Here is a 15584-nt window from a genome sequence, read left to right on the forward strand (position 1 = left end):
GTCTTGGGTGATAATGCTAAAACAGCATTGTTGAAATTATTGGAACTGAATGTAGGGAGGGGAGTTGTAAGTTTATGAACTTAAATTCTAATCATGTTAATTTAACCATTTAGGCAACAGGGGGCAGTTTGGAGAAGTAACTCGAGAAATCTTTAATAATTGTATATTTATTATCAAAGACCGGGTGGGATTTGACTAGCGTACTACAGCTCTTAGGTACAGGTTGACACCTCTGGTATCTCTCTGTAACCTCTGCTTCCCTTTGGACAGCAGGCACTGCAAACAAACTTCAGTTTCAAACTTGATGTACAATTTGATCAGTGAAAGCTGCTGCTTATTGATTCATTCTAAGCCTTAGTATGATCAGTTATGTTATTGCGTTCTAATTGGTTTAAATAAGGAGAGACTAATTCTTAATTAGCTTAAGATGCGAGTCATCAATGCGTGATTGGTCTAGGTGGGCATGATTGACTTCTAGTTGGTTTCTCGAGGATGATGGCCATCTATTAATATCATTTTCCATAGTCCCTGACTGGCCCTCTAAACCCAAGGTTCAATTATTTGTGGAATCATCTCTCTCATTAAAAGTTTGTTACTTTTCTTTTATCTTAGCCAGAAGTAAGTATGTTTTGTGATATTTTATTTGCCGATTTGTTCAGGATGGGGGAAATATGCTGTCATGCCCACATGATTGATACTCAACGTTTCAGACTTGCTTAATTGGTGCAGAATCCTCATTAAATCAGACTCATATCATTGAAGCCGTTTTGGGTGATTACTTGGAATGAGTTACTTTAAAGGATAAAGTGGTAAAGTCGCATATGCCGTTAAAACTAATAAAGAGGATTACAAAGTAATAATACAAAATATTACAAAATAAGTGGTACTTAAAAGTTAGATGGAGTGTGTATCAAATATAGGTGCATAGCAGTAATTAGCATTTAAAGCTTAAGATATCAGTCTCTTTATACATTCAGTTAATATCGTTGAGTGATAAAAGTCTAAAAGGATTACATAGTCACAAATCGAGTCACACACTATGAAAATGAACTCTAATGCATTGAGCCAAATGCAATTGTTTTCCCTAAAATACCACAAATTAAAACTTAAGAGCACAGCTGTTGTTATTCTTTCCTCCTTCCCCAGCCTCCCCCGATACATTCCTTCTGTCTTTCCTTTACTGACAACACCCAGTTCCATTAAGTACCAAGATCTAAGCTTGGCCGCTCAACCTTGAAGGCTGGAGAAATAAGTACATCAAGGGCCTCTTCATAGTTGTTCTGCAATTAATTCACTAGTATGTGACCTTTATGCTTGCCCCAAAATCCTATGATACCTTTCTTTGCCAAATGAAGCTAAGTAGTCACATGACATCAAATGTTGAGGTCCTCCGTTGGTTACAGTTTAAAAGGATAACATACTATTAGGCTGATCAAGTAATAAGACTATAAGATGTAGGAGCGGACGTAGGCCATTCAGCCCATCAAGTCTGCTCCACCAGTCAATGAGATTGTGACTGACATTGATAATCCTCAACTCCACTTTCCCACCTTATTCCTATAACCCTAGATTCCCTTACTGATTAACAATTTGTCCAATTTAGCTTTGAACATACTTAACAACCCAACCTCTGCAGGCCCCTGCAGCAAAGAATTCCAACCTTCACTATCCTCAGAAGAAATTCCTCCTCATCCGTCTTAAATGGGCAACCCCTTACTCTGTGATTATGCCCTCTGGTCCTAGACTATCCCACAAGGGGAAACAACCCCTCAGCATCTACCTCGTCAATCCCCTTGAGAATCCTATATGTCTCAATAAGGTTGCTTCTTATTATTCTAAACTCCAATGAGTACAGCCCAACATACTCAAACTTTCTGCATAAGGATCCCAATCTCCCTCTGTGCTGCAGCTTTCTGTAGTGCTTCTCCATCTGAATAATAGAGTTCCTTTATTCTTCCTACCAAAGTGCACAACTTCACATTTTCCTACATTATATTCCATCTGCCAAGCTTTTGGTCACTCATTCGGCCTGTCTTTATCCCTCTGCAGATCTTTTACCTTCCCACCTATTTCTGTGTCATCTGCAAACTTCCTTCGTCTAAGTCATTAATATATATTGTAAATGACAGTGGCTCCAGCACTGATCCCTGTGACAATCCCCTAGTTAGATGTTGCCATCGTGAAAATACCCCACTTATTCTAACTGTCTTTAGCCAATCCTCTATCCATGCTAATATAAACTACCCCCAACACCATGGATTCTTACCTTATTAAGTAACCTTTTGTGCGATTGCTTCTCAAATTGGAAATCTAAGTATACTACATCCATTGGTTCCCTTTATCTATCTATCCCGCTCGGTACCACCTCAAAGAATTCTAATTTGTCAGGCATGATTTTCCCTTCATGAAGACATGCTGATTCTGCTTGATTATATCATGTATTTCTAAATGCTCAATGTTAAGCTTGCTGGCTTACAGTTACTTGTGTTTTTGTTTCCCTCCCTTTTTGACTATGAGTTTTGGCAGTTTTCCAATCCTCTGGGACTTTTCAAAAATTTAAGGATTCTTGGAAGAATCCACTCTCTCTGTAGCAACTTCCTTTAGTATCCTACGATGTAACCCATCAGATTCAGGAGACTTTAGCCCCATTAGTTTTCCTGGTACTTTTTCTATTGTGATGTACTTTGATTGCACTTGAATATGCTTCATGCATAATCATCAATTTCCTTACAGAGTAGGAGCCAAAACATTGCTGCCCTTTTGCACTAGCTGGAGACTAATTTAAACCTCATTGTCTTCAGCAAAGGATGGGGGGGGAACGGGGGTGGAAAATGTTTCAGGGACAATCATATGAAAAGTTTCACATAGAAATATCACCTTACTTGATTCTCAAGAAGTGCGTTTCATTTTTGCATACAATTTCTGTTCATTCATTCATTGCATGTGGCCATTACTGACAAGGTTAGTTTATTGTACATTCCTAATTTCCCTCGAGAAGATGGAAGTGAATCACCTCTTGAACTGCTGCAATCCATGTAGATTATAGATTTCGTAGGGTTTTTGATACAATTAAGTGTTCTGCGAGGCCATTTCAAAGGGTGGCTGATGGTCATTCACATTGGGGTAAGTCTGGAGTCACATATCAGCCAATCTGGATGAAGAATTAAAGGTTTCCTTCCCTAAAGGACACTGGTGAACCAGATGAGTTTTATGACAACCCTGCAATCTCATGGTCACCATTACTATTACTAGCTGTTTATTCCAGACTTATTTAATTACCTGAATTTCAATTCCCCAATTGCTGGGGTGAGATTTGAAATTGAATCTCCAAGTTTATTAGTCTGGATTACTAGTCCAGTACAATTACTGTTCTACCGTACCAATGCGATCTCCTAAATTTGTTTATTCTTTCATGAGATGTGCAAGTCACTGACTGACAAGTCACACATTTGCTGCCCATCCTTAATTGCCCTCGAGGAGACGGTAGTGAGTTGTCTTCTTAAATCGCTGCTGTCCTGGTGGTATAGGCACATCAATGTGTTAGGAAAGGAGCTACATAGGAATTAGGAGAAGTAGGCAAATTCAGCCCTTCGAGCCCGCTCTGCCATTCAATCAGATCATGGCTGTTCTCTCCCTGGTCTCAAATTCACCTCCCTACCTGTTCCCCATATCCCTTTAACCCATTTTTTAAAAAAAATCAGAAATATATCCATCACCTTCTTGAAACCATTTAATGATTCTGACTTAACCATGCTATGGGGGCAGCGAGTTCCACAAATTCACCACCTTCTGCGAGAAGTAGAGTCATGGAAACAGGCCCTTCAGCCCAACTTGTCCATGTCACCCTTTTTTTAAAAAACCCCGAAGCTAGTCCTAATTGCCCGCATTTGGCCCATATCCCTCTATACCCATCTTACCCACGTAAGTGTCTAAATGCTTTTTAAAAGACAAAATTGTACCCGGCTCTACTACTACCTCTGGCAGCTCGTTCCAGACACTCACCACCCTGAGTGTGAAATAATTTCCCCTCTGGACACTTTTGCATCTCTCTCTTCTCACCTTAAACCTATGCCCTCTAGTTTTAGACTCCCCTATCTTTGGGAAAAGATATTGACTATCTAGCTGATCTATGCCCCTCATTATTTTATAGACCTCTATAAGATCATCCCTCAGCCTCCTATGCTCCAGAGAAAAAAGTCCCAGTCTATCCAGTCTCTCCTTATAACTCAAACCATCAGGTCCCGGTAGCATCCTAGTAAATCTTTTCTGCACTCTTTCTAGTTAATAATATCCTTTCTATAATAGAGTGACCAGAACTGTACACAGTATTCCAAGTGTGGCCTTACCAATGTCTTGTATAACTTCAACAAGGCATCCCAACTCCTGTATTCAATGTTCTGACCAATGAAACCAAGCATGTTGAATGCCTCCTTCACCACTCTGTCCACCTGTGACTCCACTTTCAAGGAGCTATGAACCTGTATCCCTAGATCTCTTTGTTCTGCAACTCTCCCCAACGCCCTACCATTAACTAAGTACTGCCCTGGTTCAATCTACCAAAATGCATCATCTCACATTTGTCTAAATTAAACTCCATCTGCCATTCATCAGCCCACTGGCCCAATTGATCAAGATCCCGTTGCAATCCGAGATAACCTTCTTCACTGTCCACTATGCCAGTAATCTTGGTGTCATCTGCAAACTTACTAACCATGTCTCCCATATTCTCATCCAAATTATTAATATAAACAACAAATAACTGTGGACCCAACACTGATCCCTGAGGCACACCACTGGTCACAGGCCTCCAGTTTGAAAAACAATCCTCTACAACCACCCTCTGGCTACTGTCGTCAAGCCAATTTTGTACCCATTCAGCTATAGTTCCTCATATCTCAGTTTCAAATCTACCAAGTGTAGGGTAACAAAGTTTGCTAATGATGCAAAGATGAGTGGGAAAGCGAATTGCGTGGAAGATGCGGAAAGTCTGCAGAGAGATTTGGATAGGCTAAGTGAGTGGACGAGGATCTGGCAGATGGAGTATAACGTTGACAAGTGTGAGGTTATCCATTTTGGAAGGAATAATAGTAAAATGGACTATTTAAATGGTGAAAAATTACAACAAGCTACTGTGCAGAGGGACCTGGGGGTCCCTGTGCATGAATCGCAAAACCTCAGTTTGTAGGTGCAGCAGGTAATCAAGAAGGCAAATGGAATGTTGGCCTTTATTGTGAAGGGGACGGAGTATAAAAGCAGGGAGGTCTTGCTGCAATTGTGCAAGGTACTGGTGAGGCTGCAACTGGAGTACTGTGTGCAATTTTGGTCCCCTTATTTTGGAAGGATATATTGGCCTTGGAGGGAGTACAGAGAAGGTTCACCAGGTTGATACCGGAGATGAGGGGGTTAGCTTATGAGGGGAGATTGAGTAGATTGGGCCTGTACTCAGAGTTTAGAAGGCCGAGGGGAGATCTTATAGAGACATATAAGGTAATGAAGGGGCTAGCCAGGGTAGAGGCAGAGAGATTCTTTCCACTTAGAAAGGAAACAAGAACAAGAGGACACAGCCTCAAAATAAGGGGGAGTCAGTTTAGAACAGAGTTGAGGAGGAAATTCTTCTCTGAAGGTAGTGAATCTCTGGAATTCTCTGCCCATTGAAGCAGTGGAAGCTACCTCGTTAAATATGTTTAAGTCACAGGTAGATAGATTTCTGATCAATAAGGGAATTAAGGGTTATGGGGAGCGGGCGGGTAAGTGGAACTAAACTACTATCAGATCAGCCATGATCTTATTGAATGGCGGGACAGGCTCAAGGGGCTAGATGGCCTACTCCTGCTCCTATTTCTTATGTTCTATGACCTCTTGTTCTCGACTGCCCCATAAAAGGAAACATTTGGTCTAAGTTTACTCTATCAATCCCTTTTAGAATTTTATATACCTCGATCAGATCCCCTCTCATCCTTTTGAACTCCAGCGAGTATAAGCCCAAACTGTTCAATCTCTCCAGGTTTCTTTTGCCCCAGTGACAATGAAGGAACAACAAGGCAGCTCTAAATCAATGTGTTGTGACTTGGAGGGGAACTTTCAAGTGGTGGTGTTTCCATGTGTCTGCTGTCCATGTCCTTCTAGATGCCAGAAGTTGCAGGTTTGCCCTCTGCTGAAGGAAGTTTGATGAGTTGCTAAATTATGCACTTATATTTTTGTTAACTACATGTCTGTTAAAAGAAACAAGATAAATTCCACCTTTATTGAGTCAGTCTTGACTCAGTGACAACACTCACTTCTAGGTCAGAAGATCGTATATTCAGGTTCTACTCCAGAGACCAGAGTGTATGTTCTAAGCTGACACCCAAGTGCAGCACTGTGGGTGTGCCGACTTTGGGATCAGATGTTAAATTGAGTCCCTTTTGTCCTCTCAGGTGGTTGTAAAAGATTCCATGGCAACCAAAGTGCAATAAAGTTCTCCCCAATGCCCGTGTCAATGTTTATGCCTCAACCAACATCAGTTTAAAAAAAAACCAGATTATCTGGTTGTGTTCTCACTGGTGTTTGTGGGATTTTGCTGTGCACAAATTGACTGCTGTATTTCCTACATTACAAGAGTCACAACACTTTTAAAGTACTTCAATAGAAGCGCTTTGGGGAATCCTGAGGGTGTGAAAGGCCCTTTGTTGATACACACTTACTTTATTTCTTGATCAGAATCAAGTTGGTGAACAAATAAAGATTCATCACCTACACAAATTGAGGTCAAGTGTGACTTTAAGGGAAATTTTCCACTGCAGCATATATACCATGATGCATAACTGTGTCTGGTGTCTGTGGGGAGGAGGGGGACGTAAATAAATTCTCAGCAAGAGATTTTTCCCCGAAGTGCCAGAAAGACAATAACCAGCATTTTCATAGAATCATTACAGTACAAAAGGAGGCCATTCAACCCAACGACTCTGACAGAGGATCCCACCCTTTTTCCCATAGCCCCATTTATTTACCCTGCTAATCCCCCTAACCTACACACTTTGGGACACTAAGGGGCAATTTAGCACAGCCAATCCACCTAACCTGCATATCTTTTGGATTGTGGGAGGAAAACAGAGCACCTGGAGGAAACCCATGCAGACACAGGGAAAACGTGCAAACTCCACACAATCAATCACCCAAAGGTAGAATCAAACCCAGGTCCCTGGCACTGTGAGGCAGCAGTGCTAACCACTGTGTCACCAGGCCGTCCCTAAATTTTCCAAAATTTGTGTATATATGCACAACATACTTGAACTGTTGTTTGTCAAGGATTTGAAAATCATGCACAATAGTTCATTTAACTGCAGTTTGTAATCTACTTCTGAAACATAGTTATTGCTAAAGCTCACTTTCACATGGGTGTAATTGTTTGCTTACTTCCTGGCTTTCTTCAAAGGAGAGCATTGCACCGGGAGTATGAGACTGTTTTTGGCTTTTTAGTTTTCAGTAAGTTTGATACATCATTTCCTTTGTCTTTGTTCCATAATTATTGCATTGTTTCAATTCATTTCTCTTTTCATTTCCTATTACTGAAGCGAATTCCATTTTCAGTTCAAACACTTTATACTACAGGATGCAAATTCCTCTCATTCTCAGGGATTGTGAGGACGAAGAATAGTATTTCTCAGAATGAGACAAGCCTACACTGCATAAATACATAGACTTCATACATAGGTTGCAAGAAATCTTTACTCACTGCATTCAGAATTAAAGCTCTGAACCTGGCTGTACACAACGTGGCTGGAAGAAAGTGCAGGGCAAAATCCTGTAAGCTCGCATGTCTGATTCACAGAAACCTGAATTTTATAATAATCTCTAACTGGCAAGACATCTTTAGAAAAAGGAAAACTTTACACATAAATATACTATTACACCCAACAAATCTCTGCCAGATGTACTAATTAGCATACTGTTGAAAATAGCCAAAAATCTGGTAAAGCAGGATATTATGCTGTAACCTGTAAAGGGCAATTGGATATATACAGAAGAAGAAAAGAAAAGCAGGGCTATGGGGAAAGAACAAGGGAGTGAAAATAGTTGCTCTTCAAAGAGCTGTTATGGATATGATGGACAGGATGGGCACTTACTTGAAGTGAAGGTGCTCTTTTCATATCTTCTGCTCTTAAGCATTATTGGGAATGTAGGGGCTCACAGCACAAAAAACCCTGTCATTTTTATTTCCCACAATATATAGAAGCAGGCCTCTTGGAACAGAAATCAAGTTAGTCTAAGTCATCCTGAAGGAGCAAATAATATATTTTTGTCAGGGCTATTTTTAAAAATTAGATGTCAAGAAAATGTTTCCAATTATGAGGGTATCCAAAACTAGAGATCATGAACATAAGTAAATCATTGATGCATACAACAGGGAATTTATCTATCCAGCGAGTGGTTAAAAACATGGACCGCACGACTTCAAGGAGTTGTTGAGGTGAACAGTAAAGTTTCATTTAAGGGGAAGTTAGGCAGCACGAGGAAGAAAGATATAGGACAATATACTAATAGGATTAGAGTTGAAGAGGGATGGGAGGAGGCTTATGTAGAGCATAGAAACTGGGCATCATGTCTCAGTGGATAGGGATTTATTGAAACACTTAAAAAGCCTTGAAATATGAAAGTGAATAAAAATATAATATATAAAAATGGAAATGTGCTACAATTTGGGACAGACAAAAATAATTAACAGTTATATTCATGTAAATCTTCCATTGTGTGTAGTGGGAAATTATGTTAACACAAATGCAGTCACTTAAAGCAGTGAGGATTAGAATCATAGAATAGCTACAGTTCAGAAGAGGCCATCGACTGTACTGACTCTGACAGCGTATTTTACCCAAGCACTCTCCCCTGCCCTATCCCTGTAATCCCACACATTTACCATGGCTAATCCCATCTAACCTACACATTTTTGGACACTAAGGGGCAATTTTAGGTCCAACCCACCTAACCAGCACATCTTTGGACTGTGGGAGGAAACCAGATAACCTGGAGGAAACCCATGCAGGCATGGGGAGAACGTGCAAATTCCACACAGTCACCCAAGGCCAGAATTGAACCAGGGTCCCTGGAGCTGTGAGGCAGCAGCACTAACCACTGTGCCAACATGCCTATCATGATCCTCATACTGTACTTATTTATCTATCCTAGTTATGCCCCAAGACTTCATATTACTAACAGTTCTTCATTTTCCAGATCATCGTCGTCATCTTCATCCTTCATACCATTTGTTTTATATGGTCCATTGGCAAAGGTGTTTTTTTCTTTTTGGCTTTATATATACACAAACATGGATTCATTTTTTAAGCATAGACAAATATTTACATTATTACTTACCTGGGGGTACAGGAAGATCTGCAAAATCCACTTTCCTTCCAGCTGTGTGCGCTCGAATGGCACCTTGATATTGCTTCAAAATTAAAAAGGTGTTGATTATCTTTCACACATTACAAAAGAGTCCTTCTTTCAATTGGAACACACAGATTTCCAATGTTAAAACCATCTCCAATAAGCTTGGGGCTATCTAATTTTGTGCCAGATAGTGCACTGCATCTCAGCAACTCTTGTACAACTTCACAAACTTCAAATGCTTACTGTCTTTGGAAACGTTTCTAGTGCTTCTCTTGCATAAAACAGAAAAAAAAGATTGTTAAATGGTCTCTACCCATTCTCTACCCAACACTACCTTCCCTGGCTTTAGTTACTATCGTCAAAGGTCCTTGGGTTTCTTCTTCTGTTCTTCTCAAGCTCTAAATAGACTGTCATAACAAAGCATTTTTAACTTTTCCACCCAAAAGAGAGTTTTGGTTGAAGCCAAGAGCATGATTCTGCTGAGCTTAGGTTCAGGATTTTTAGGATTGTACATAGGAGCATAAGAAATAGGAGGACAGGTAACTAATATGGCCCCACAAAACTGCTCTGCCATTTGTTGCAATCTTGTTAAACTGCTGCCTTAACATTTCCTATCTGCTTCCCATAATCCTTTGTTCCCGGAAACCAGCATTTCTGGCCTATCCCCAATTGTCCTTGAAGTGATGGTGGTGAGCTGCCTTCTTGAACCGCAGCAGTCCCTGTTTAAGAGCGTGTTCCAGGATTTTGACCCAGTGACAGTGACGGGATGGTAATATATTTCCAGGTCAGGATGGTGAGCGACTTGGAGGAGAACTTCCAGGTGGTGGTATTCCCATGTGTCTGCTGCCCTTGTCCTTCAAAATGGTAATGGTCATGGGTTTAAAAGTGCTGCCCAAGGAACCGTGGTGAGTTCCTGCAGTGCATCATGTAGTTGGTACACACTGCTGCCACTGTTTGTTGATGGTGGAGGGAGTGAATGTTTGTAGATGGGGTGTGAATTAAGTGGGCTGCTTTGCCCTAGATGGCGTCAAGTTTCTGGAGTGCTGTTGGAGCTGCACACTTCTGACTTATACCTTGTAGATGGCGGACAGGGTTTGGCAAGTCAGGAGATGAGTTACTCGTTACAGGATTCCGAGTCTCTGACCTGCTCGTGATCACAATATCATATGGCTAGTCCAATTCAGTTTCCTGTCAATGGCAACCCCAGGATGTTGACTGATGTCAGGCTAACTGACCTGTAGTTCTGCGTTTTCTTTTTCCCTCTTTTCTGGAATAGTTCTGATACATTTACTAATTTACAATTTGCCTGGACCGCTGTAGGATCTAGGGAATTTTGGAAAATTCTGATCAGTGCATTCACGATCCTTGCAGTTACCTCTTTAGAACCTTAGGATGTAGGCCATTAGGTTCTGTGGATTTGTCCGATTTCAGACCCTAAGTCACTCTAATTATTTCCTCTGCCGATAGAAATTAATTTAAGTTCCTCACTCTTATTAGCTTCTTGGTTACCCTTTATTTCTAGCATATAATTTATGTATTCTATGATATTTGATCAACATCCTCATTTGCTCATTCCCTATGATAATTTCTTGTGTCTCTGCTTTAAGAGTGTATTTTCACTGCTCTCCTTCTTATATACACTTATTAAAACCTTTGACAACCTATTTTGACATTCACGTCTAGTTTACTTTCATTCGAGTTTTTCTCTTTTAACCAACTTTTGCTCACCCTCCCCCACTTTGCTGAGAGCATGTGAAAAAGTGACAATGAAAATGGAGCGACTGAGTATATTATTTAGTTTTCCTCATTTATCTTTTAAATACTGGTATAATGTACTGGTAACTAAGATTTTCTTCATAATAAGGCTGCTCAGGGAGACGAGAGATGAAATCGCTGGGCCTCTGACGCAAATCTTTGTCTCGTCACTGGACGCAGGTGAGGTCCCAGAGGATTGGAGGATAGCCAATGTGGTCCCGTTATTTAAGAAGGGTAGGAAGGATAACCCGGGTAATTATAGGCCGGTGAGCTTGACGTCCGTGGTGGGGAAGTTGTTGGAGAAGATTCTTAGAGATAGGATGTATGCGCATTTAGAAAGGAATAAACTCATTAACGATAGTCAACATGGTTTTGTGAGAGGGAGGTCATGCCTCACTAACCTGGTGGTGTTTTTTGAAGAAGTGACCAAAATGGTTGACGAAGGAAGGGCCGTGGATGTTGTCTATATGGACTTTAGTAACGCGTTTGACAAAGTCCCTCATGGTAGGCTAGTGAAAAAGGTTGGATCCCATGGGATAAAGGGGGAGGTGGCTAGATGGGTGGAGAACTGGCTTGGTCATAGAAGACAGAGGGTGGTAGTGGAAGGGTCTTTTTCCGGCTGGAGGCCTGTGACTAGTGGTGTACCGCAGGGCTCTGTATTGGGACCTCTGCTGTTTGTGATTTATATAAATGATCTGGAAGAAGGAGTAACTGGGGTGATCAGTAAGTTTGCGGACGACACAAAACTGACAGGACTTGCAGATAGTGAGGAACATTGTCAGAGGCTACAGAAGGATATAGATAGGCTGGAAATTTGGGCAAGGAAATGGCAGATGGAGTTCAATCCTGATAAATGCGAAGTGATGCATTTTGGTGGGAATAATGTAGGGAGGAGCTACACGATAAATGGAAGAACCATAAAGGGTGTAGAGACGCAGAGGGACCTGGGTGTGCAAGTCCACAGATCTTTGAAGGTGACGTCACAGGTGGAGAAGGTGGTGAAGAAGGCATATGGCATGCTTGCCTTTATAGGACGGGGCATAGAGTATAAGAGTTGGGGTCTGATGTTGCAGATGTATAGAACGTTGGTTCGGCCGCATTTGGAATACTGCGTCCAGTTCTGGTCGCCACACTACCAGAAGGACGTGGAGGCTTTGGAGAGAGTACAGAGGAGGTTTACCAGGATGTTGCCTGGTATGGAGGGGCTTGGTTATGAGGAGAGATTGGGGAAACTGGGGTTGTTCTCCTTGGAAAGACAGTGGATGAGGGGAGACTTAATAGAGGTGTATAAAATTATGAAAGGCATAGATAGGGTGAACGGTGGGAAGCTTTTCCCCGGGTCGGTGGTGACGTTCACGAGGGGTCATAGGTTCAAGGTGAAGGGGGGGGGAGGTTTAACACAGATATCAGAAGGACATATTTCACACAGAGGGTCGTGGGGGCCTGGAATGTGTTGCCGGGCAAGGTGGTGGAGGCGGACACACTGGGAACGTTTAAGACTTATCTAGACAGCTATATGAACGGAGTGGGAATGGAGGGATACAAAAGAGTGGTCTAGTTTGGACCAGGGAGCGGCGCGGGCTAATTGTTCCTTGTTTCTCGTTTCAAGGCTTCATTCTATGATCATCTTGCTGGTGCCAGTACAGAGCGAGACTGCGGATAGTTGGGAACCTGTCTCGGGGGCAGGGAATTCATATGGTGTTCGTGGAAGTGGAAATGACTAGGGTTGGGAAGCATTTTCCGATCAGGGCCATTGTGATCTCCTGGACTCGTTTCGATCGCCTCAGGGGGTCGGAGAGGAATTTCCCAGATTTTTTTTCCCCCATATTGGCCCTGGGGTTTTCACTCTGGGTTTTCGCCTCTCCCTGGAGATCACATGGTCTGGAATGGGGGGGTGGGGGTGAGTTAATAGGTTGTGATGAACAAAGCATCGTAGCTGTGAGGGACAGCTCGGTGGATAGGATATTGGTATGTAGATAGGCTGGAAAATTGGGCGGGGATCCTGGATTCAGGATTCAATCCTGGACCGGGGAGCGGCGCGGGCTTGGAGGGCCGAAGGGCCTGTTCCTGTGCTGTATTGTTCTTTGTTAATAAGGCTTTTATAATAGCAGCAGTAAAGTTATTGAGAGCAACAGGATTTAATCAAAATAAAGATAAACAGATAATAAATAACTATCTAAAACACATACCTATGTAATTAAGTACAGAACTTCTAGTTTGTAGGTGGCACTAGCATTGATAAGCACAGTAAATTGTAACATGTGCAAGGTAAGCATAAATATTTTTGTTTTTTCCCCATTTGAAGTTCCATTAGCATTTAAATGATTAAGCATTTTCTGTAATTTATGAAATATTTGGTGTGTATTAAATGTATTTAATCTTATACATGGGATCATGGTTAGTATATACACCCGATTGAGATGAAGGAGGGCCACTTGCAGCCCATTCATTAGCCTAGGTTGCCCGTCACTGACCTACATGTTCAATGTCAATTTGGAAGTTGCAGCAGGAGGTCAGCTCAGGTTGAAATAAAGTTACAACTAGTCAGATGTCAACTTCAGAAACGTTAGGGAACGTAATAAAAGTTCAAATAAAAGTCCAGAATTGTTACTCTTTTTATTCACTAGTATTGTGTAAAATAAATCAGTTTGCCTTTACACTGATTTAATTTCACCAGATTAGCCTTTCAAACGTTTGGAGAAATAAATGAGGGAATGTTTACAAGGATAACGAAATGAGATCTCATCGTCATCCTTTGCTCCTCAGCTAGGATTTTCAAAAATGAATGACTCCTACCAGAGTTAAGTGTGCATTGTATCTGTTTTATAATCATCACTGGAATTGGAAAGCCTGCACATACTCACTAAGAAGTCTCACACATAAATAATGGCATTGACAAGATACCTGAGTTACTGACAGCACCTTGGCAAGAAATCAACACAATTAAAAAGGGAGCTAGCGAAAAATCATCAAGAATACCCCACCAAGAATTTACGTACCTTTGCTATTCTCTCATGCATCCTTGCTTTACGGTCATTACCATCAGTTTTAGCTTGAGCAGCTGCTGTTTTGTATTTCTCCATTCTTTGATGTAGAGCCTCTAGAACATCTTTGGGTGGTGGAGGTGGGCCTAAAATCATAAACATGCAATGTCCTGACTATAGTTAACAAACATTCAACAGAAATTAAGTTAATCTATCAAAAGCTGTAACACAAATATTTAATGAACTGAACTACCAGTATGAAGAAATCATTTGTCTAATTCAAGCTGCATTGATTTTCCTCTCCCTCCTCACCTCTTCTCACTTACCCCATCCACAGTCTCAAAGAACAAAGAACAGTACAGCACAGGAAACAGGCCCTTCGGCCCTCCAAACCTGTGCCGCTCCTTGGTCCAACTAGACCAATCATTTGTATCCCTCCATTCCCAGGCTGCTCATGTGACTATCCAGGCAAGTCTTAAACGATGTCAGCATGTCTGCCTCCACCACCCTACTTGGCAGCACATTCCAGGCCCCCACCACTCTCTGTGTAAAAAACATCCCTCCAATATCTGAGTTATACTTCGCCCCTCTCACCTTGAGCCCGTGACCCCGCGTGATCGTCACTTCTGATCTGGGAAAAAGCTTCCCACAGTTCACCCTATCTATCCCCTTCATAATCTTGTACACTTCTGTTAGATCTCCCCTCATTCTCCGTCTTTCCAGGGAGAACAACCCCAGTTTACCCAATCTCTCCTCATAGCTAAGACCCTCCATACCAGGCAACATCCTGGTAAACCTTCTCTGCACTCTCTCTAAAGCCTCCACGTCCTTCTGGTAGTGCGGCGACCAGAACTGGACGCAGTACTCCAAATGTGGCCTAACCAGCGTTCTATACAGCTGCATCATCAGACTCCAGCTTTTATACTCTATACCCCGTCCTATAAAGGCAAGCATACCATATGCCTTCTTCACCACCTTCTCCACCCGTGTTGCCACCTTCAAGGATTTGTGGACTTGCACACCTAGGTCCCTCTGTGTTTCTATACTCCTGATGACTCTGCCATTTATTGTATAACTTCTCCCTACTTTATTTCTTCCAAAATGCATCACTTGGAATTTAATCCAGATAAATGCAATCTGCCACCTCTCTGCCCAATTTTCCAGCCTATCTATATCAAAGAACAAGAACAAAGAACAAAGAACAATACAGCACAGGAACAGGCCCTTCGGCCCTCCAAGCCCGCGCCGCTCCCCGGTCCAGGATTGAATCCTGAATCCCCGCCCAATTTTCCAGCCTATCTACATACCAATATCCTATCCACCGAGCTGTCCCTCACAGCTACGATGCTTTGTTCATTACAACCTATTAACTCACCCCCACCCTCCCATTCCAGACCATGTGATCTCCAGGGAGAGGCGAAAACCCAGAGTGAAAACCCCAGAGCCAATATGGGGAAAAAAAAATCTGGGAAATTCCTC

At 41.9% G+C, this 15584-nt stretch overlaps 1 protein-coding gene across 2 annotated transcripts in view; it reads right to left on the reverse strand.

The window, feature by feature from the left end:
• The window catches only part of cc2d1b (coiled-coil and C2 domain containing 1B), a 417139-nt gene that overhangs the window by 379654 nt on the left and 21901 nt on the right, over positions 1-15584 (reverse strand). For both annotated transcript variants that reach the window (XM_078218575.1, XM_078218574.1), the window contains exons 10-11: positions 14121-14251; positions 9352-9424 (exon numbers count right to left, since the gene is read on the reverse strand). In XM_078218575.1, the coding sequence (XP_078074701.1) occupies positions 9352-9424; positions 14121-14251 (204 nt within the window). The remainder of the gene's footprint in view (positions 1-9351; positions 9425-14120; positions 14252-15584) is intronic.

Source organism: Mustelus asterias, chromosome 8 (genome assembly GCF_964213995.1).
Source record: "Mustelus asterias chromosome 8, sMusAst1.hap1.1, whole genome shotgun sequence".
In the NCBI taxonomy this organism is placed as follows: domain Eukaryota; kingdom Metazoa; phylum Chordata; class Chondrichthyes; order Carcharhiniformes; family Triakidae; genus Mustelus; species Mustelus asterias.